Consider the following 23,234-nt stretch of genomic DNA (forward strand, 5'->3'; position numbering starts at 1 on the left):
CTGAATTGTAATATTATTGGTTACCATAGCAACACTTAGTAAACAAATACATACAAAACTACATTAAAATTCAGAAAAGCTCCTAATTTCTGTCAGGTAATAATAGGGAGAGCTTTGAATACAGTCTGATATGATGCTGTGGTTTTTAATGTGTGTGTGTGTGTGTGTGTGTGTTGAGGTCGTGGCATGTGAAGCCGAGACCGCAGCGTCTCACTCAGCCATCGGTGTGTTGCGATGTTTCCTGAGTTCAGTCGACGGCGTCTCCATCAGCAGGACGTCTGATCTCTCTGATCAGATCCGGTTGGCGCTCATGAACGTCCTGCAGAGACAAACACACACAGGTCACGACATTATAAATAGATCAATATAAACACTATTAACATTGTATAATCTTTGTCAGTGTTTATGCCGATGTGACGTCACTGCAGGCTGGAAACATTTTAGTATGATTTAATATACTATTATCATATTCAGGGATACACAATATATCGGCCACCATATCAGTATCGGCCGATATATGCTCATTTTTAATGTTATCATTATCGGCCTGATTAGAAAATTTGATTGCTGATATATTAAAGCCGTTACATAAAGTATTATTATTTATTAGTTGAGACGCTTCAGATTGCAGAGTGCACTGTTGACCATGATGGCGAACAGTGATTGGTGAAATTTGATTGAAATCACTTCAAAAAAGAAAATACAGTTAAGTGTAACATGTGCAGTGCAAGTCTGTCATATAGGGTAAAAAATATTATAATGAGAACATTATAATTCTGTGATTGGGACATGGCTTTTAATGGTGAAACTTTTGTTTTTGTAATCAGGCTCTCAAACATTATATAGGAAATGTTGATTTAGATTTATCGGCCAATTTATCAGTTATTGGCTTTCAAATATATTTCAAATATAAATAACTATCGGTTATCGGTAACGGCTAAAATGGTGCATCCCTAATGATATTATTATTTTATTAAATATTATTTATTAAAATAATTGATTTTTTTATATATATTTTCATTTTAATTTTAGTGAAAGTTTTTTTTTGTCATTTATATTAGTTTTTTAAATATACATAATATATATTATTATGTATTATATATATATATATATATATATATATATATATATATATATATATATTATGTATATTTACTTATTTTTTTAGTTATTTTAGTTATATTGTATTGGCACTATCTAAATTATTTTATTTTTATGTGAACATTCATCTATGCATTTATTATTTTATTAATATATTTTTAAATTATCTGTATTAAGGGATTTTATATTTATTTGTTTTTATTATACAATTTATATTTCTTTTATATTTATTATTTTTTTTATTCACAAATGTTTTTATTTCTTAATCTTTAATCATTTAGATACTATTATAATTTTTATAAATTAGTTTTCATTTTAGATTTTCATTTTATATTTTGTTAAAGATTTAGTAATTTTGTGTGTTTTGTCATTTTATTACTTTTTTATGTCTATATAGTTTTTATTAATTTTTAGTTTTTGTTAGTTTAGTACATCAAAATGAGAAATGCTGATTTGGCAACTAGCTTATATATATATATATATATATATATATATATATATATATATATATATATATATATATATATATAATAATTTATTTCATTAAACATTTACTTCATTTCATTCACTTTATTTTGCCTCCAATTCCAGTATGAAACACTCACTCATTTCTCTGTCCAATCAGCAGCTGAGTGATAAACTCAAGCCCCGCCCTCATGTCTCATGTTCAGAGGTTCTGCTCTGTTTCAGACGGTCTGTCGGTGCTGCTGGACGTGTTGTCTGTGATTCAGAGTCACTCGTCCGGTCAGATGAACCATACAGACTTCAAACTGCTTTACCACGGTAAGAACAGAGAGTGTGTATCTGCTGTTATGAGTGTGTGTATCACTCAAACATGTGTGTGTGTGTGTGTTTGTAGTCAGTAATCTGGTGGGAAAGATGGACTCCAGCGACTCTGAGCTGCTGCTGTCGGTGTTCAACTGTCTGTACTGCTTCCTGTGTGTGTGTCCATCACACGCCACCGACAGAGGTAACACACACACACACACACACTGAATATATACCGATATATCGGCCGATGTTTGCCATTTTTTTTTAGTTTTCGTCATTGGCTGATAATATTATTATATATTATGAAGTAAATAAAATCAATATAAATTTAATTCCAAAAATGTCTTTAAATTAAATAGTGTGATATCATTTGTATATCGGCTTTACCTATCGAGCGCTAATGATGATTGTGTGTTCCAGCGGCGTCTCTGCTGCTGGGAAACGTCAGACTGCTGGAGCTGCTGGAGGAGGTTTTATCCTCCTCTCCCTCTTCATCTTCATCATCTTCATCACTGCACTGCTCCTCTCTGCTCCTGCTCTCCTCCCTCATGCTCCTGCAGCACAAACACAGCGCTCAGGTGAGACGCCCGTCCCGCTCAGGTGAGGCGTGTGCCGCAGCAGTGTTAAACACCTGACCTGACGCGTGTGTTACAGGTGCAGAAGAGCGTCAGTGTGGATCTCCATCAGATACTGAGACGACTGGCCTTCAGCAAGAGACACGCGGACGCGCTGCTGCTCGGTTAGACACACACACACACACACACGAGAGAGAGAGAGAGAGATTAATAATGTAAAAGAGTTCAATGAGCTGAGCCTTCAGGTTTGATTCTGTAAGAAAACACTGATCTGATTCCTCAAGTAATATAATCTCATGACAGATTAACTGATTGAAAGCGTTGTTGAAGTTACTCAGTTATCTGTGGTTAACTGTAGCAAAACAAACACACGAACACTGCAACTGACATTCAGTGTTTGGTCATTTAATTTTGATGGATTTGAAACCATGTAGGTTTAGTATTATTAATATTCTACTATAATATTTATTAATATTTTGATATATTTATAATTTCAGTTTTCATTTCAGTTTGAGTTTTAGAAATGTTGTGTTTTTGTCACTTTTATTTTTTTAATATTTATTTTATTTTTTAAAAAATGTTTTTATTTTTATTTCAGTTTATTTTTAATTTTATTTCAGATAGTTGCTAAGGGAACATTTTTAATTTAACAGTTTTTTTTTAACAATTAATGTTTATTTTTTAATTAACTTTTTAACAAAACAACTTAATTCTTTTAATTAAGTTTTAATTTTACTTAAAGAAAAACACTGATTTAAAATATCAGTTTTCACACACTGTTTTCTCTGAATTTGACACGTCATTATTGTGTAGATTGTGTATTTGTGCGGCATTAGGGTTATTTATAAACCATAAAAAAAAACATTTCAGTTACTTGAAAATAAAATAAACATCAACTGAAATGAAATATATACACTTTTTGTCAGCTGTAGTTGCCAAGGCAACGCTTCTCATTTTCATTTAGTTTAACCTGATGTACTTAACATAACTAAAACTGAAATAAAAATAAATAAAAACTAAGAGCTGCACAAATTCTGGATAAATTGAAAATCATGAAGTTTTTTTATAATTATTTCAAATGGAGATCAACAAAACAAAATAACATGTAATTTACTAGAGGTTCTGACAAAATGTTATTGCCTCAAGCGTTTTAAAATGTTTTATTAATCAGAATGAATTATTAAAGCTGCAGTCTGCAACTTTTTTGTGTTAAAAATTTACAAAAATTATATAATGAGAATATACAACATGAATCCATTTTCCAAACCGTGTTTTTGTCTTACCCTGAATCATTATGGTACACTTATAATAAGTGTTTATATTCTGACTATTTCAGACCGGACTGGTAGGACCCGCCGCAGAGTATTACAGTAACTGCGTGACTCGCCATAGACATACATGGAGAAAAGTAGCTACGGCTACAATGTTCTTCCGCAAGACGCATGCAGTTCTGTTTATTAACCGCTAGAGGGCCAAAAATCGCGGACAGCAGCTTTAAATAAAGCCGTTTGAATGAATGATTCATAAATAGTATGTCACTTGTTTCATTCCTGGATGAATCAGTGTTTTTGAACGAATCTCTTGAGTGGATGATTCAATGACTCATTTTTTTAACAGTCACTTGTCGCCACCTACTGGTGTAACCATGTAATCAATACAATCTTTATATTTTAAGTCATAAAGTTCACTTCTCAAACGGTGATTTGCTCTATTTTGATCTCTACAGTAGACATCAGTGTTCATATCTGAACTATAATCTTTTATCCCAGTATGACTGTGATAATCTGAACGATTGTAAGACAGAAATAATGACACTGTGTGGTTGAAAAGACTCTTTGTGAAGCTGTTTCATATCTATACATGACAAGCGGCTCTCTCTTTGGATCAGAACACAGATCTGAATGTGATCGTACTTGTCAAAGGATTTAATAGACAGAGATGAACACACCTGTCTGTGTGTGTGTGTAGTGTGCAGTGTGCGGTTTCGTGCAGGTGTGTTTGGATGTGGATGAGTCTGCGCTGGTGTGTGTGTGTGATGCAGCGCTGCAGCGACCCCTGCAGACAGAAGATGGCGCTCTACACCCGCTGGGACACAGCGGCGCCGCCAGCCTTGTGACGGCCCTCAGCGCACTCATGCTGCAGGTACACACACACACTGAACTGAGTTGAGAAGAGGTGTTTCACATGTACAGATCATGACACACTGAGCGTCAGATGTGTGAGTGACAGTGACTGATGTGTGATGTATGAGCAGAAGCAGGATCTGCAGGTCAGCGCGGCTCTGAACTGTCTGACGTCTCTGATGGGGTTTCTGCGCCGCAGGAGTCCTGAATCGGGTACACACACACACACTCCTCTTCACGTGTGTGTGTGTTTCAGTCAGGCACTGATGTCTGTCATGTAGTGTTTTTCAACACAGCTGGGTTAGACGTATGACTTTGATCGTTTTTTTCTTCTTCTACAAAGTCCTCCTGCTGACTTTCTGAACGTTTATAACATTGTGAGTTATTCCGACTGAATCTTTAATGAATATATGTCTGCTTCACGTGTGTGTGTGTGTGTGTGTGTGTGTGTGTGTAGTGCAGCACATGGTGGTTCATCAGCCCTGGACTCGATTCCTGCTCTTCTCTTTACTGTCATGTGACGGGAGCCTGAGACCTGCTGCACTGCAGCTCCTCACACTGGTAACTCACTCACACACACACACACATATACACAGATACACACACGCACATTCTGCTGGCTGATCCAGGTGTGTGTGTGTGTGTGTGTGTGTGTGTGTGTGTGTGTGTGTATGCAGCTGGTGCGTTTCAACGGCAGCGTCTCACGCTGGAAGACAGAAGTTCAGTCGGTGTGTGAGGAGGTGGAGAGACGAGGAGTGACGGACCTCACTGACCACAGCAAACACACACTGAGAACGATGCTCACACAGGTGTGTAACACACACACACACACACACACGTATATAGGGCCTGCATTTCACCCTGGGATTGTGGGTATTGCACATACTTTTACTCCATTCCCACAGATTTCGGCACTTACAGCATGGGAAATTCCCGCAAATATGTATTCACTATAGCAAGAAGGTTGAATAAGCAAAATAACTCACTCAAATTCATTTGCACGTCTTTTTAAGATTTCATTTTAACACAATTTTACTCTATTCAGAGAGACGGTGCAGAAAAGAACCTTCCATAAATTGATGTATAATGTTTTGAGAACATTAATAACAGTAATGGGGCGTTCACACCAGACGGGACGTAAATCGCGCTATTCGCGTGTAGTTGGACACTTGGAACATTTTGAGTTTACTGGCTTCATTCGCGCATGAAATTCACTTCACAACAGACGCGAATTCGCGTCACGAGAGGGGCTCTCCCTCTCCTTTAAATATGTGTCCCAGACTCTTCCCACTTCTTTCTGCACACTTCCTCTGAATAAACACATCAACTCATCAGCGGGAAATAGTTGTAAATTACAGCGAATAAGCTCAATTTGCCGGCTTTAGCTAGCTTGTAGTCTCAATATATATATATATATATATATATATATATATATATATATATATTGCTCAAATTGAGTAAAGACCGTTTTTTACAACTTACCAGATTGTCCGACCTCCTCACTCACTTTCTTCCTAGCAAGATCCTTTTTATTCCTCTTTCTATGAAAGTATGAAGATGTATCTTACAGCGACGATGATTTTGTCCTCCATTGTTGTTTTTTCGGATTTCTGCCTCCGCTCGCTATGTCATAATCACGTCACTACTAGAGCAAGCTTCTGATTGGTTAACGCGGTGCAAATTTTCACAAAGTTCAGATTTTTCAACTTGAGTGTCAAACGCCCAAAAACTCAATTTGCACAAATCACTCCGCAGGATGTCTATTCACGTCTTCGCATTGACTTAACATGTAAATCACTCACGCTTAACGCTTCATTCGCATCTGGTGTGAACACACCGTTAGCCCTGGGTGATAAAACGTTATCGATATTTATCAATGGTACGTCTTAATCGATAACGATAGAAAAAAAATTCGATATAACTCGATATAGTTCACTTAAATGCATTAAAATGTAAACAGATATGAAGTTCGGTTGCATGAACAACTCTCGAGTGCGCTCCGTCCTTGCACAGTCTTTTCATCCACACAGTATATTTATTTCTGTGTTACAAACAGGGCTTGACATTAACACCCGCCAACCCGCCAAATGCGGGTAGATTTCAGCTGTGGCGGGTAAGACAGCCACTCCCACTAGCCACTTTGGCGGGTGAATATAATGTCAGCCTACAGCCAAATGAAAAGTAGCCTCGCTCGTCGTATCACAAAATTACAATTCAGTCACAATTCTTTATCGATTAACTTGCGGTTAGTGAAGGCGGGATAGGCGGAATCGCGCTGAATGACACAACAGAAGCGCTCGCGTGCGCGCTCTCTCTGTCGCGCGCGATCAGTTATCCTTGCGCCTGAATACACGCACACACAGATGTCAAAATGCATCGTGTGGAGTATCTCGCGTGAATACAGTCGGCTATGGCTTACGGCTAAGTGGACATAAATAGGTGGGTAAAAACTGGATATGTGTCAGTATATGATGTCCATGCATTCAGCAGCCCCAAATAAATACCCCTCTGTCATTAATGTTAATCAAACATCAAAAAATGTTAAATACATGTATGCTAAATAAACATATGTATCTGATTTTTTTTTTTAATTACTATTTGTAATTTGCTTCTTTGTTCTTTTTATATAGCCTAACAAAAATAACTGTATACCTCGTGTATATTCTTGATTTGGGTGGTCAATCTGCATTTGTAAGTTTGAAAGGGTTTTAAATCTTGTAAATCAAGTAAAATGACTCAAAATCAAGTAATTTAAGCATGCCAGAGTCAACTTTAATCATATAAAATGTAATTTCCCAACAGCAAAATTGTGGCCAGTGAAAATGCTGAGTGGCTAGTAACTTTGGAAAACCACTAGCCACATTGGCTGGTGAGCAAAAAAGTTAATGTCAAGCCCTGGTTACAAATATTAAAATTATTACTGAGATAAAAGTTTATAGTTCAGATAAAACACTAATGTCTATGTTATTGATCAAAATAGAGAAAATCAGCTCTTGAAAGAAACTTGAACGCGCTGAAAATGATGCATTTATCAATTACATTGTTTCACCACCAGGTGGCGATACGTGACTGTTAAAAAATGTATTTGACGTTGAATCTTCATTCAACAGATTCTTTCAAATACACTGATTCATCCAGTAAATGAAACAAGAGTATTTATGAGCGAGTCAATTGAATCATACATCCAAACAGAGTTTTAAATAATTAATTCAAATATATTTCAAATTTTAAAATAGACTGCAGCACTTAATATTTTATCAGAACCTCTAAATTACATGTTATTTTATTTAGTTTTCGTCATTCAGAATTGTGATCTCAGTTTGAAACAAACAAAAACATTTCTCAATTTATCCAGAATTGTGCAGCTCCAAGTTTCTTTAACACTTATTTATTTAATCTTCATATAAAATATAAGAAATATTTGTTTACATTTTATTTAGCTTTGTTTTAAAAATTGATTTGTTGTTAGCCTTCAATTCAAAAATGCATTGGTGAAATTCAAACATTTTTTTCAATAATTATCAATACTGATCAATATGAAAGATTATATATTGATAATTTTTTTTAGCTGTATCGCCCAGCCCTAATAACAGTCGTTTATTATTTAAAACAAATACATATTTAATTATTTTATGAGTGTCTAAATGAGAAAACTGTCCTCTGCAATAACGTTCTGACAACATTCTCTTCAAAGTTACCAACAAACTTTCTTCAGGTTTTCTGCTCTTTAAAGCCCCAGAACGAAAACCGGAAAGTTGACATATTTTAAACGAATTCAGGTTATCTTGGTTCATTCTGTAAATGCACATTTAACACGTTTACAGCAAACCCTGATGTCTGATTGGTCAGTGGGACTGTCTGTGCAGTTTGTTTAATGTGTGTGTGTGTGTGTGTGTGTGTGTGTGTGTGTGTGTGTGTGTGTGTGTAGTGTTGTGCTGCTTCTCCTCCTGATGATCTGAGGATGAGGATGGACGCTTTACTGGAGTCACTCAAACATCTTCCTCCCTCTGACGCCTCGAGCAGACACATGCTGTATCCTTCTCACACACACACACACTCTCTTTTCTGAACCGCGCATGTGTGTGTCCTTAACACAGAGTGTGTCAGTCGGGTTGGACGGGTCTCTGTGTGTCTGTCTGACCTCACAGTCGGCCCTCAGGACCTCTGATACACACACACACACACACACACACACACACACAAACACCTCTGAAGAGTTTTACTTTTTTTTTGTTCTGCAGAGATTTGCTCCTGAAATATTTTCATATGCATTTTTATATTAATGACAGTTATTTACGCATTTTATCATTTGTTTTGTAACAAAAATGGTTATTGATGTTAATTTTACTATTAATAATTAGTTACTCGTTTTATAATTTGTGTATTGACAAAATGGCTATTGATTAATAGTAATTATTGTAAAAAATGCACTCGTTTTATGTTGTGTTGTAGCAAAAACGGTTCATATTCATATCTATAAAATAATTTAATATAGTTGTTTCTGTTGCATTTTATGTCGTGTGTTGATTAAATATCAGTATTGATCCGTTTTCATCTGCGATATCTGAAGAATTAAAGCCTTTTATTAAACACTATTGATGATCGATCGTGATGACGCGAGGATGACGTCTGGCGCGCGTGCGTCGCTCTAATCGTTCCGTGCGGAAATCGCGTGGCAGCAGCGGACTGGAGGACACGCGCGCGGCATGTGAATGACCCGATCGGACGCGCCGCCCGCATCGCCCCACGAGTGTTTGGAATCGGCGGATGATCGACGCGTTTCACCGATGATCGCGCGCGCTTCGTGTTGAAGGTGAGTGCGGCGCTGCTCCGGAGTCGATCCGCGTCACGCACGCGATCACCGCTGCAACATCTGCACTGATACAATGATGCGACGCCGATGTGGAGATGAATATGATTCTGTAACGGTGTCGTGTTTTTAATATTTCATACGCCACATTTAATCTCAGGTCAGTTCAGCTGCTGATAGTAATGATGGTGGAATCATGTACTTACTATAGTAATACCATGGTATCTGATAGTGCTGCGTGAATTAATGTGGTTATCATTCAGTACTGCGGTATTCCCAAGTGAATTATGATGCTGGAACCTCTTTATATGAATTATTTCTCTTATATTAGACATTAAACAGGTTATTGACTTGAGCAGTGAACTGTCAAGACTAACCAGATGGACTGGTCAACCACGTACTGCCATGACAAAGAGTTAAAATACCTGACTCACATCAAACCTGAGATCTGTAAAGTGCATATTAATAATCATTTTTAATATTAATAATTATTAACAGTAAAATGATACTATTAATAATTATTATTTGCATTGTCACAAAATGGTTATTGATAAATAATCATTTTTTAATATTATTTTAGTATTATTATTATGATTAATGTTGGTCTGGTTTGAGATGGTGTTCTTAGGACAGGAAGTAGATCAACCCTCTGAAGCGTCTGTCTGTGGGTTCAGTTCTGAGCAAACACATGAAATATTAAACACAAATCCCTCTGGGTTTATAGTTTCAGTCAGCCTGAAACGGATGCTGGAGGATCACGTATGCAAACACAAACACAAATACACGCTTCAGAGCGAGTTTGAACCAATTCTACGAATATTTGAGTTGTGTGTGTGTTGTAAAACAATTACCAGAGTGAGATTTATCACCTGCTATGATTGCACAGGATATTGCCTTGAAATTTCCAGTGTTTTGGTTCACCCAAAAATGGGTCATTCCTCGTGTCATTTCCAGCCTGTATGGCTGACTCTCTTCTGATGAACGCAAAGAAGATATTTTGAAGAACGTTTGGGATCAAGCGACATTGACCTTTATTATATGGACTAAAAAAAACATGTTTCTCAAAATGTCTACTTATGTGTTTCACAAAAGAAAGTCAGTCAAACAGGTTTGGAATGACATGAGGGTGTAAACGATGACGAAATGATGATGAACTTTGACTTATTTAAGTGTAAAATCAGTTCAAGTTCATTTGTATTGTGCTTTAGTTTAAAGGAGCTTCAAAGGAAATGAAAAGCATGTTTCTGTGTTTCTGGGCCCAAATAAAAATTTGCCAAGAGTGAAAAACTCTGCTTTCTTTATATCCCAGTCCTCATGTTTCCACTTGAGTCAGGTGTTGAATCTGAAATCATATATTATTTGTTATTTATTAATTGTTTATTGCAATGTTTAAACCATATTTGAATCTTAGTGTAGATTTTAGTAATTCGAACTCTTTTATTATTTTAAAATGACCAATAAGTTTTGAACAGATGCATTTGTGACATATTTATGCATTTTTAATGACACATTGCATTTTCTTATGTTTATTTTGTCTTTTTGTAACTTTCAGTATGAAAGCTTGTTTCTTATGATTTTTTTTCCCCGCTATTGCAGGTTTACAAATCTGACTTTTTCTTCCAATTCTGAGTTTATATCTCACAATTGTGACTTTTTCCTTGCAATTCCGAGTTTATATCTTACCATTCTGGCTTTTTTTCCTCGAAAATTCCGAGTTTGTATTTTAGAATTCTGACTTTTTTCACAAATCCAAGTTTATATCTCACAATTCTGACTTTTTTTCACAAATCTGAGTTTATATCTCACAAGTCTGACTTTTTCCTTGCAAATCCGAGTTTACAGTGGTGTGAAAAAGTGCTTGCCCCCTTCCTGATTTTTTTATTTTTTAAAGATAACACAAGTAAACACAACATTCAGTTTTTAAATGAAGGATTTTATAATGAAGGGAAAACAAAATCCAAACCCACATGGCCCTGTGTGAAAAAGTGCTTGCCCCCTAAACCTAATAACTGGTTGGGCCACCCCTAGCAGCAACAACTGCAATCAAGCATTTGCGATAAGCTACCATGAGTCTGTTACAGCGCTGTGGAGGAATTTTGGCCCACTGATCTTTGAAGAATTGTTGTAATTCTGCCACATTGGAGGGTTTTCGAGCATGAACCGCATTTTTAAGGTCATGGCACAGCATCTCAATAGGATTGAGGTCAGTGCCCGGTTGCATGAAACTCCTTAAGCTAAGAAATCCCTTAAATATAAGGTTAAGGGTACCCTTAGTGAAACTTGGGTTGCAAGAAAAAAAAACCTAAGGGTTTTCTTAAGGAACTTAAGGCTGTTATTAAGTTTTTCCCCTTAATTATCTAAGTGTTTCCTTAAGCGTTGCTACAAAGTCCTTAGCGACCATTTCACCTTAATAAATTTAAGGGACCAAAACAGCTCCCTTAAAATCAACCGACACTCAAAATACGATGGCATACCACTATGTTTTCATACTTTTTCATAACTTCTTCTATTGTTCGCTTGACAGCAAGATTTCTTGAATTTAATTTTTCTGTTATCTCCTGCCAGGCTTTCGATTTGTGCGAATGAGTGACTGATGGGTTATAGCGGCTTTGAAGAATGTTTTTTCTTTTTGTGAATTCTTCTAAAAGAATTGCCTTTTCGTCCTCTGTCCAGTTTGGTTTACGTTTTTTGATTTCTGTTATGTTTGTACTCTCCATAGCACAAATATATTCATACAAATGTGGTTTTTAGCGAGGATTTGGCTTTGTGGTTCGTTATGTTCTGTTTACTGTTAGAGGTAGTAACTATAGCAACCGCTGCGATCATTGCCGTATGTTGTCAGAAACTACCGTGAAACGCTTAGTGTAAACACTTAGGTAAGGGTGAAAGTTAAGAAGTTTGTTGCAACGCTCTTAGTGAAATCCCTTACCTCAGGGATTTTTTCTCCCTCAGGGAAACCCTCACTTAAGGAGTTTCATGCAACCGGGCACAGGACTTTGACTAGGCCACTCCAAAGTCTTCATTTTATTTTTCTTCAGCCATTCAGAGGTGGACTTGTTGGTGTGTTTTGGATCATTGTCCTGCTGCAGAACCCAAATTCGCTTCAGTTTGAGGTCACGAACAGATGACCAGACATTGTCCTTCAGGATTTTTTGATAGACGGCAGAATTCATGGTTCCATTTATCACAGCAAGTCTTCCAGGTCCTGAAGCAGCAAAACAGCACCAGACCATCAGACTACCAACACCATATTTTACTGTTGGTATGATGTTCTTTTTCTGAAATGCTGTGTTACTTTCACACCAGACGTAATGGGACACACACCCTTCAAAAAGTTAAACTTTTGTCTTGTCAGTCCACAGAGTATTTTCCCAAAAGTCTTGGGGATCATCAAGATCTTTTCTGGCAAAACTGAGATGAGCCTTTATGTTCGTTTTGCTCAGCAGGGGTTTTTGTCTTGAAACTCCGCCATGAAGGCCATTTTTGCCCAGTCTCTTTCTTATGGCGGAGTCATGAACACTGACCTTAACTGAGGCAAGTGAGGTCTGCAGTTGTGTTTACTTGTGTTATCTTTGATTAATATTTAAATTAGCTTGATGATCTGAAACATTAAAGTGTGACAAACATGCAAAAAAAAAAAAAAATCAGGAAGGGAGCAAGCACTTTTTCATAACACTATATCTCACAATTCTGACTTTTTCCTCACAAATCGAGTTTATATCTCGCAATTTAGACTTTTTTTTCCTCCCAATTCAGTTTATATCTCACAAATTACTTTTTTTTCCACAAATCTGAGTTTATATCTCTCAATTGTGACTTTTTCTCCTAATTTCGAGTTTATCTCACAATTTAGACTTTTTTTCTCCCAATTCAGAGTTTATATTTCACAATTCTGACTTTTTAATGAATTCCAAGTTTATATCTCACAATTCTGACTTTTTCTCACAATTCGGACATTTTTTTCCAGCAATTGTGAGTTTATTCTTACAATTCGATGTGATAAACTCTGAATTATGAGGACAAATAATTAAAAAGGTGTAGAATAAGAAATATCATTGAAGGTAAATTCTGACTTCTCAGAATTGTGAGATATAAATTCAAATTTGAAAAGTTGCGATTACCTTTTTTATTTCATGGCGGAAACAAGCTTCCATAGTACATTACTTCAGTGTTCTCTGTGGGTTTAAAATGCATTATAAATATTAGAGCTGTGTATCACCAACAATGTCACGATACGATACGCATCACGATACTAAAGCCACGATACGATACGTATCACGATATGGTTCAATTTAGAATTTAAATTTCTTTAAAGTAACAGTAATATGTGTTTATTGAATAACCAGTGTTATAACAGTCATGATAACTGAAAAAACTATTTTGTTTTTGTCATTAAAAAAAACAATGATTTAAATTAAATATAAAAAAGTCACAAAAAAAGCTTCTTTTAAAAGCTTGCTTTTAAAGTCACACCCTCAGTAACTGAATTGACAATTATAGTGACACTGAAGCATATCAACAAAGCTCAATGACTAATTTCACTTGCAACAGTAAGTTGACTTGTAAGAAAACTAAGTTAGTTAATTATATCGGCTATAATATTATAATAATGTCTATACTGCCTGTTTTTTTTTTTTTTTTTTTTTCATCTGTAAAAATGATTTTTTTGGATATCAACTAAAAATATGTTCTAGAACAACACGTTTTTATTAACGTGGTCTACAAAATATGGGCTACATGAGTTTACAATACACACTTAACACTAAGGTTCATTTATTAAACATCAGATAATGTATTAACATGAACCAACCATGAGCAATACATTTGTTACTGTATTAGTATACACATACTAATTAAATGCGCAGGTCTCCTCTCGTGCGTCCTCCCCACTGGACGAGGCCAATATCACTTTCGTTTCGCTTTCAGATATCTCTATTATATATGCCATCACTGTTTTTAACTTTCTAGATGTAATTACCGAAATCAAAACAGTCCATAAACTATATCCTCACGAAAACGTCAGTCAAGCCAGCTCGCGCCTCAACCTGAGAGATCGGCCTTCAAATTTCTCGGTTTCTGAATGGACGGTTTGGCTTGATTGACAAACGCTAACGTTCGGCCATGATTTATATACCATCGACCTGTCCTAAAACGTTAGCATGCTTTGATCGATGATTTGGAGATCGCGTGTTTCTCCGTTCGAGAGCATCACGTGACGTCACGTGATTGGCAGATTTAAAAGCAAGACAGTCGATACGGCAGCTCTGTATGTACGGCATCGTCAGGAGTTATGACGATGTATCGTTGTATCGATATTCTGAGCACAGCCCTAATAAATATATTTGTTCTGTGTGTGTTTGTAGGCAGTAGTGTGTGAGTGTGAGTGTGTGTCTCCCTCTAGTGGTCATGTTGAGTGTTTGCGCTCTGCTGCTGCTGGCGACTCCGGCTGCTCTCGGCTCTGAATCGGACACACAGAGACATCGACATGACTCCAACCTGGAGATCTGTATCCTCCTCAGACACACGAGTGTGTGTGTGTGTGTGTGTGTGTGTGTGTGTGTGTGTGTGTGTGTGTGTGTGTGTGAGTGTGTGTTGTGTGTGAGTGGTTTATTGTCCTGAACGTCTCCCTCAGATAAGCGTCTGTTCGAGACCAAGAGGAAAGATCAGCTCAACGCTCTGAAGAACCTGGTGGAGCTCAATGACGTCAACCAGCAGTACAAGATCATCGACATCATGCTGAAGGGCCTCTTCAAGGTCTGTCTGAAGGCCTCGGTCTGATGAAGGTCACCTGCTTCTGTCTGAATCAGTCTGATCTGTGTGTGTGTGTGTGTGTGTGTGTGTGTGTGTGTGTGTGTGTGTGTGCAGGTGCTGGAGGATTCGAGAGCTGTTCTTATCGCTGCTAACATGCAGCCGGACGATCCGTTTCCACTCGACGACAAAATCAAAGAAGGTGAGAGACTCATTTTCACTAATTTTCTTCATTTCAGTGATCTGAGAGCTCTTCACGAGACTGAGCTGATGTGTGACACTCAAAACACTCAGACTGTTTATTTCTGTAGCGCTTGATTTGGTGATCAGAATGAGATCTGAATCTTGTGTCTCTAGCGTACTCTCACGTGGTGGAGAACACGGCCTTCTTCGGTGACGTGGCTCTGCGTTTCCCCCGCATCGTCCATCACTACTACGATCGTAACGCCGACTGGAGCCGCCTGCTGCGCTGGGGTCTGCGCTTCTGCAACCAGACGGGCGTCTTCAGCGGAGGAGCCCATCAGCACGTGCTCACGCTGGTCAGACTGCATCATGGGAATTATGATGATGATGATGACAGTACCTTCACTGAAACTGAGTAAATGAGCTTTAATTGTGTCTGTTTGGATCAGATGTCGCAGGAACTGGGCATCATGGAGAAATCTGCAGACTTCGTCAACCCGTATCGCACCGAACGAGACGACGTGAGTCACATATAGAGGGATATTATATATTATAATAATCTAATAATTATATGTCAGAGTTTTGATGTGATTGTCATGTTTCTCATGTCCACTGCATTGTGTTAATAATGAATTGGTGGGTAACCAATGTGTGTTCCAGTCGCCGTACAATTAAAATATACAATAAATGTAATATTATTGATTTTCTTTAAAATGTTACATTATATATCACAGTTCATTAATGGCTCAAATTGTACTCAGTTTAATTTCAGCAGTTTTCATTTTTAAAAATATTCTAAAAACTTTCTCATTTTACTCAATTATATGAATATTTACAGTCTAAACTTACTTGATTTAAATTTATTTACAAAATCTAACCAGCTGATTAAAAACTGAAACTATACTGTCTAAAAATTACTCCATTTAAATTAAATTGTAATAAAATCAAACCAGTTCATTTGAAAAAAAATAAAATAAAAAAAATAATTTGAAAAATGACATTTTCATTTATGGCTCAAATTGTACTCTTTTTGTACAGCTATTTTTATATTTTTTTATTTTTAAATATTCTAAAAACGTGTTTCTCATTTTATCTAAACATTAGAAAACATTATAAAATTATAATTATTACATTATAAAGGACCTGATTTAACCCTTTATGACCGATGCTCCTGTTTGCGTGTCTCTCTTTAAGATCCGATAGAAACTGAAACCAAGAAAGCAAAATAATTCTTTTTGCATACAAAACCAGAGACTTTACACATTCAGATCACGCCTCCAACATGCTTCTGTTGTGTTATTTTCACCCTCTAATGAGTCTGAACTAATTGAGTTTACAACAAAAACAGCACACGGGCGCTTACTGAAAACAAATATGTAGATTTCACGTGCTGTTTTTGCACAGATCATATAACATCAAGATATTTCTCACAGAGTGATGTAATGTGTTTGGCTAAAAATATGTCTCGTCTTTCTGGGATGCAGTGTGTTATTCATGCATGTTTACAACAGGGAATAACTAAAACAAAATAGGTATCATTTTAAAGCTTAGAAACTCATCATTTTTATAAACTCTTAAGAGTGCTGAGAAGTCCCTCTAAACTCAAATGTACGGCCCGCTGGTGCCACCTAGCAAAACATACGAAAACATTAATAATCATTTTTCAAAACTACTGCCTTGATTAACAAAAAATAGATGTCATTTGAAAGCTCCCTAGTAGTGCTGAGTTATTTTCTGATAAATAGAAAAAAATGTTTTCATTTTATTTAACTAAAAACATGTAGATTTCAAGTAGCATTTTACTCATAGCTTCAAGAAACATGCACAGATCGTAGATTTGTACTCAGCATTATTTAAAGCAGATTCTCGCGATAAAAATTAGACCTTTTTATGATTAATATCAACATAATCCCTGGCATCAATCACGAGATATTCCTCACGGAAGAACGATTTTAAAAATGCCCATTAGGGGGCGTCAAGGGATAAGGGCCCCACAACATTTGATCCAGATGCAGCTCATATGTAGAACTTCACTAAAAAGGAATTTTCATTCTGTCTTATTTCCTTCCTGAATTATTGCATTTCAAATCAGAAAGAGATGTAAAATTATTTTTATCAGCAGTTTCTCAACAAAAGAAAATCAGATTCTAATGTAATATTATGTAATTGTATTTTCAAAAAATTTAAGAAGTGTTCTATCAAACAATACCTAACTTTTGACTCTTCTTACTATAGTTTTGGAGTTACGAGTCTTTATTTTTGTGCATGTGGCTCAGAAACAGAGGTCGCGTTAAACTTGCACACTGTCCGTCGTTTTGACGGACAGAATAGTAAAAATTCTGTCATAATCAATTATTACCCGTTTTTATTTTAACAAGACGTTTATTAGTTTTTTTCGTCCACATTTTAATTTTTATTCACAAGCTTACAGGATAAGCAAATAGGCCTAGCTATGCATTTATTTATATTATGAAAATATATTATGAAAGGTTATTATGCAAGTTTTCAGTTCCCTTTCAGTTGGTCACGTTCAACGTACGTCAGTAGTGACCGACGAATTGGGATATCGCTAGAGAGCCCCTATCAGCTTCGAGAGAACTAAAACAAGCCAATGAACATTTAGCGTGCGATATTTGCATAATGCGCACCGCCCACATCCGGGGGATATAAATGGGAAGCAGATGCAATCGCACTCTGTCTTTCACTTCGGAGCCATACTGTTGGTGTCCTACAGCTGACTTAAAACTGCAAGCCTCTAAGAAGACTCAGCCTTACCGTGTTGGAGCAATGACACTGCAGCGAGGTCGCGGGCAGAAACATCTGCTGTTGGATCAGCGTTCCGCCGTAAATCCATTGTTGGTGTGCGATTTGGGCCGGTACTCCCATGTGTTACACACACTCGTGACACTCCCTGTGTGTCTCGACATAAAAGAGCTGAAATTTCCCCTTCTGAAAGAGACTTCACAGACGAACCCTGTATCTTTCTAAGATGTCATTTCGTCTGTGCGCTACTGGATGTGGTCGTTCCCTGGTCCCTGCTGATGGGCACAATCGCTGCATCACGTGTTTGGGCGTTCAGCACGCTGAAGCGGCGTTTGTAGATGGTTCATGATCTCATTGTGGGAACATGACTATCGCGGTGCTGAGGTCGAGACTCTCGTTCCCTGTTTGCCTCCCAGGACACTGCCCATTGCCAGTGTTTCTATTCCCTGACCGTAAGCACTCTCGGCACGGATGCTCTGGCACACAGCTGGCCCCGGCGCCTTCGCAAATATGCGTTTCCCCCAGTGAGCCTTCTTGCACAGCTACTGTGCAAAGTCAGGGAGAACGAGGAGCAGGTCTTGTTGGTGGCCCCGTATTGGCCCACCCGGACCTGGTTTTTGGACCTTATGCTCCTAGCGACAGTCCCTCCTTGGCCCATTCCTCTGAGGAGGGATCTTCTGACTCAGAGAAGGGGCACCCTTTGGCACCCGCGTCCCGACCTGTGGAACCTCCACGTGTAGTCCCTGGACGGGATGCGGAGGTTCTAAGTGATCTCCCGCAGGCGGTTGCAGACACTATCACTTCCGTTAGCGCTCCTTCTACTAGGAGCCTCTATGCGTTGAAGTGGAACCTGTTCGTTGAATGGTGTTCCTCTCACCGATACGACCCCCGATCTTGCTCAGTCAGATCTGTTCTCTCCTTCCTGCAAGAGGGCCTGGAGCGAAGGCTGTCTCCCTCCACCCTCAAGGTGTATGTTGCCGCTATTGCCGCAAATCACGATGCTGTTGATGGGAAGTCCCTAGGGAAGCACGATCTGATCGTCAGGTTCCTGAGGGGGGCAAGGAGACTGAATCCTCCTCGTCCTCCCTCCATACCCTCTTGGGATCTCACCGTAGTTCTTACATCTCTTCGGCGTCATCCCTTTGAGCCTTTGCAGTCAGTTGAGTTAAAAGTACTGTCCCTGAAGACCGTCCTCCTGGTTGCATTGGCCTCGCTCGAGGGTAGGGGACCTGCACGCATTTTCGGTCAACGAATTGTGTCTGGAATTCGGGCCTGGGGATTCTCACGTTATCCTGAGACCCTGTCCCGGATATGTGCCCAAGGTTCCTACCACTCCCTTCAGAGATCAGGTAGTGAACCTGCAAGAGCTGCCCTCGGAGGAGGCAGACCCAGCCCTGGCTTCGCTCTGTCCAGTTCGCGCTCTGCGCGTTTACGTGGACAGAACTCGAAGCTTCAGGACCTCAGATCAGCTCTTTGTCTGTTACGGAGGCCAGCAGAAGGGAAAGGCTGTCTCCAAGCAGAGGATGGCCCACTGGATAATGGATGCCATTGCCTTGGCGTACGATTCCCAGGGCATGCTGTGCCCGTTCGGGTTGAGAGCTCACTCCACTAGAGCAGTGGCTTCTTCCTGGGCGCTGGCTCAAGGCGACTCGCTGACAGATATCTGTAGAGCTGCGGGCTGGGCGACACCCAACACGTTTGCTAGGTTTTATAGCTTACGTGTAGAGCCGGTATCTTCCTGTGTACTCGCTTCAACAAGCCAGTAGACGCGTTGTACCTGCTCTTTGTGTCGGCTTGCAATGCCATTCCCGCCCTCTGGGCGGATACGTGCATCTTTGACTCCAGTCGTGTTCCCCGTTTGGCGAACCCTGTCGAGCTCCTCCGCCTCCCCCTTCGGGTCGGACATTGCGGAGTGTCTGTTGCCAGGCCAACATCCGTCCCTGACATTGTCTGTTGGCTGGGGTCCATATGTTGTGACCCCTGTAAGTGAGTGGTTCCATATGTGTATCATCCACGGACAAACTCCCTACGGTGAGCCTGTGTCTTTCCCTGAGCAAAGTTAACTCTGCTGTCACCTGTCAAATGAGTCTCCCCCTACTTAGGGACCTCGTATTTGTACTGCCCTAGCATCAGTCCATATGTATTCTCCATGTAATTCCTCCCCAAGGGTAGGTAGTGGCCTCCGCAGCGTCCCCTACGGGTTCGCTTCCCCAGTGTAGTCTAGTTTACTTTAGTGGGTAGATCGGAACAGCAGTAGACTCTCTCGTGCGACGGGTGGCTTGAGCTTACGCTGGGCACTGGAAGGGGTTTCGTAACTGTGGCGCTTCAGTTGGGATCCCAATTCGTCGGTCACTACTGACGTACGTCGAATGTGACCAACTGAAAGGGAACGTCTCGGTTACATATGTAACCGTCGTTCCCTGAAGGAGGGAACGGAGACGTACGTCCCGTCGCCACAGTTTCTGTACCCTCGCTGCAGTGCGGACACCAGTTGTCTCCGCAGCGAAAAACAGAGTGTGATTGCATCTGCTTCCTGTTTATATCCCCCGGATGTGGGCGGTGCACATTATGCAAATATCGCACGCCAATGTTCATTGGCTTGTTTTAGTTCTCTCGAAGCTGATAGAGGCTCTCGAAGCTGATAGAGGCTCTCTAGCGATATCCCAATTCGTCGGTCACTACTGACGTACGTCTCTGTTCCCTCCTTCAGGGAACGAGGGTTACATACATAACAGAGACGTTTTCATCTTGAACAGTTGTCGTGGATCATGATTGAACACGATCATCTCTTCCTCATTACTACTTTACAGAGTGAAATAAACATGAATGAACATCAGAAAATATGTTGAAAGATACAGTAGCTTATCGAAATCTATCACTTCAGTTCAATCAGTCACTGCAAAAAAATTCTGTCAATGACGGAAAATTTTCAGTTAACGCGAACTCTACTCAGAAAAAAAAAAAACCCTCTAAAAATGCCTTCAGGTCTGGAAGGGTTAAATTAATAACAAAGTCTAACCAGTTAATCAAATACTGAAACATATATATATATATATATATGTTAGACTTAATTCCCAATTCACTCAAATATTTGAAAAAAAGTAGTCTTACAATAATATCTAAGTAGTTAAAAAAGCATTTTAAATCATTAAAATATCAAAGTTTAATTCTTAATCCTCGAAAACATTGGACAGAATCAGTGTAATTCATGGCCTGTAATGTATAGATAGAGCCAGTAGGTGACAGGAGCGCTTCAGTGAAGAAGTTAAACTCAAATTGTGTTCCAGCGTTTAAACTGACTTCTATATATTATCCTGTTGAATTATCCATCAATATACCTTAATAATAATTAGCCACAGATTAATTGTGTGATTTTCTGTGATTTCTACTTGATCATTCTACAGTTTACATGGTTTTTCATGTCCAAACTACAGTACAAATGTGATGATGTAAATCTCTGTGTGTTTCAGGTTCTGCACACAGCCGAGGCCTTCCAGAAGATTCTCCGTGAGGAAGAGAAGAGGAGGAGGAAGGAGGAGAAGAGGAAAGAGATCCGGAAAGGCCCACGGATCTCTCGCTCTCGCACCGAGTTATAGAGGTCACCGTCCTCAGACGAGAGAAGTTTATACTCAATCAGGGAGCCTGTGCTGGATCTCTCACAGGCGTCGACGTTTACAGGTTTCAGAAAGAGTCTCTGATTCTGAACACTTGAATCACTTCTGTTTTTAACTCTATTTGATCTACAGAGGCTCTCGTTAGATTCACTGCTGGTAATGTGAGTGTGTGTTTAGTGCTGTAGCTCTGTACTGGGGTTAGGGGAGGGGCCATGGGAGTGGGCGGAGTCAAGTTAGCTGTCACTGTGGAGTGGGTGGAGTCATCAGTGGGAGAGTTGAGAGTGGGTGGAGTTTGTCTGTGTGGGCGGAGTCTTCTTTGTAAGGGTAGATAAAGTGGGTGTGGTCATTATTACATGGTAGCCCAAGTGGGTGGAGTCAAAGAGGGTTTGTCTCAAATGAAGGTATATTTAACAATAACTTGATAAGTTTTGATAATATAAGATCAGAAATTGTTTAAGTTCCCACACATATGAAATCCGTTTGTTTAGATGAAATATAAATGCTTTATTCGGGGATCCTTTATAGTGTAATAAGAGAATTGCTGGTAATTAATGTCTTTCTGCTTTCTTTAGAAGCTCTTATTCATTAAAGATTTGTATATTTGTCTGTGTGAGAAGGAGAGACGGACGAGCGTTGATGATCTGACCTCAGATCAGAGCTGCACTGCCAGAGAAACTCTTTCATGATGAATCTGAATCAAACTGATGTCATTGTGAATGCGGTTCTGTGCTGATTCGCTTCAGTTTCTCCGGCTGCTGAAGGTGTTTCAGATGATCCACTCACTTCACACAGGCTTTATCGATCTGTTCATGTGACTGTTATTGGAATAAGTCTGTTCAGCATCCGTGGGAGATTATTACTGACAGAATTAATAAAGTTTATTGAACAAACACTTGCTGATTCTCCATTTATTGTGCTGAATGTCTCGTGATCATTCTTGCTCTCAACCACCAATCAAGACTGTGCCAAAACTTGGGAAGGAAAAGAACATGCAGGAATCTGGAACAGGAAAAACAACAGGAAGATGATGTTACTGAAATATGTTGACTTTCTAAACTATTGCAAATATATATTGAGATTGTGTTTATGGTGTGAATCATAATTGTTTTCTGTGAAGTGTTTTCATGGACTTGTGATCAGTCAGATACAGTGAAGATGGCGACGGGTTCAGCAGCAGCTTCTGGTAAGAGACCGTCTGTTCACGCTGTGTGCATTATGGATAGTTTGGTTTAAGATGGTGTGAATATCTAGAAATTAATGACTCTAAGAAGTTAATTTTGGTTTGCAGTTGACTTTTGGGTAATGTTTTGTTTACTCTAAATAAAATGAACTAATTTTTTTTAGTAGAGGTTCACATTAATTTTATACATTAGTTTTAGTGTCTCTGTTTCCTCGATACGATTTCTCTTTACTGTATTTTACTGTTTCCTTGAGACGATTCCTCGACTCTACTCACCCTCAAGTTGTTTTAAACCTGCATGAAGTTCTTTCTTCTCTCTATATATAAGAATAAAGGTAACAAAACAGTTGCTGGTCCTCATTGACT

General features: G+C 38.8%; 2 protein-coding genes across 3 annotated transcripts in view; both read left to right on the forward strand.

The window, feature by feature from the left end:
* Window positions 1-8,947, forward strand: part of LOC125244219 (meiosis inhibitor protein 1-like) — a 13,740-nt gene extending 4,793 nt beyond the window's left edge. Inside the window, exons 9-19 of the mRNA XM_048154309.1 lie at window positions 179-341; window positions 1,792-1,884; window positions 1,961-2,071; window positions 2,293-2,450; window positions 2,527-2,611; window positions 4,416-4,589; window positions 4,702-4,783; window positions 5,028-5,131; window positions 5,248-5,379; window positions 8,499-8,602; window positions 8,678-8,947. Coding sequence (XP_048010266.1) covers window positions 179-341; window positions 1,792-1,884; window positions 1,961-2,071; window positions 2,293-2,450; window positions 2,527-2,611; window positions 4,416-4,459 — 654 coding nt within the window. The 3' untranslated portion in view covers window positions 4,460-4,589; window positions 4,702-4,783; window positions 5,028-5,131; ... (1 more) ...; window positions 8,499-8,602; window positions 8,678-8,947. The remainder of the gene's footprint in view (window positions 1-178; window positions 342-1,791; window positions 1,885-1,960; window positions 2,072-2,292; window positions 2,451-2,526; window positions 2,612-4,415; window positions 4,590-4,701; window positions 4,784-5,027; window positions 5,132-5,247; window positions 5,380-8,498; window positions 8,603-8,677) is intronic.
* Window positions 8,948-9,210: 263 nt separating this feature from the next.
* LOC125244306 (coiled-coil domain-containing protein 134-like) lies at window positions 9,211-22,578 on the forward strand. Of its 2 annotated transcripts, none has more exons than XM_048154380.1 (7): window positions 9,211-9,383; window positions 14,744-14,886; window positions 15,013-15,134; window positions 15,246-15,330; window positions 15,486-15,667; window positions 15,761-15,832; window positions 21,545-22,578. In XM_048154380.1, the coding sequence occupies exons 2-7, from the start codon at window positions 14,787-14,789 to the stop codon at window positions 21,668-21,670; spliced, it is 687 nt and encodes a 228-aa protein (XP_048010337.1). In that variant the 5' UTR covers window positions 9,211-9,383; window positions 14,744-14,786; the 3' UTR covers window positions 21,671-22,578. The 2 variants fall into 2 exon arrangements, with proteins under 2 accessions (XP_048010337.1, XP_048010415.1); XM_048154458.1 differs by having other exon boundaries at window positions 14,782-14,886.
* Window positions 22,579-23,234: the final 656 nt, after the last annotated feature.

This window comes from Megalobrama amblycephala, linkage group LG1, assembly GCF_018812025.1.
Source record: "Megalobrama amblycephala isolate DHTTF-2021 linkage group LG1, ASM1881202v1, whole genome shotgun sequence".
Lineage (NCBI taxonomy): Eukaryota > Metazoa > Chordata > Actinopteri > Cypriniformes > Xenocyprididae > Megalobrama > Megalobrama amblycephala.

Excerpts from the sequence above, each read along its gene's own strand:
- LOC125244306 (XM_048154380.1), top strand. The coding sequence starts at position 14,787 with ATGTTGAGTGTTTGCGCTCTGCTGCTGCTGGCGACTCCGGCTGCTCTC. Across the intron at positions 14,887-15,012 it reads TGACTCCAACCTGGAGATCT|ATAAGCGTCTGTTCGAGACC; the intron begins GTATCCTCCTCA and ends CGTCTCCCTCAG. Across the intron at positions 15,331-15,485 it reads CGACGACAAAATCAAAGAAG|CGTACTCTCACGTGGTGGAG; the intron begins GTGAGAGACTCA and ends TTGTGTCTCTAG.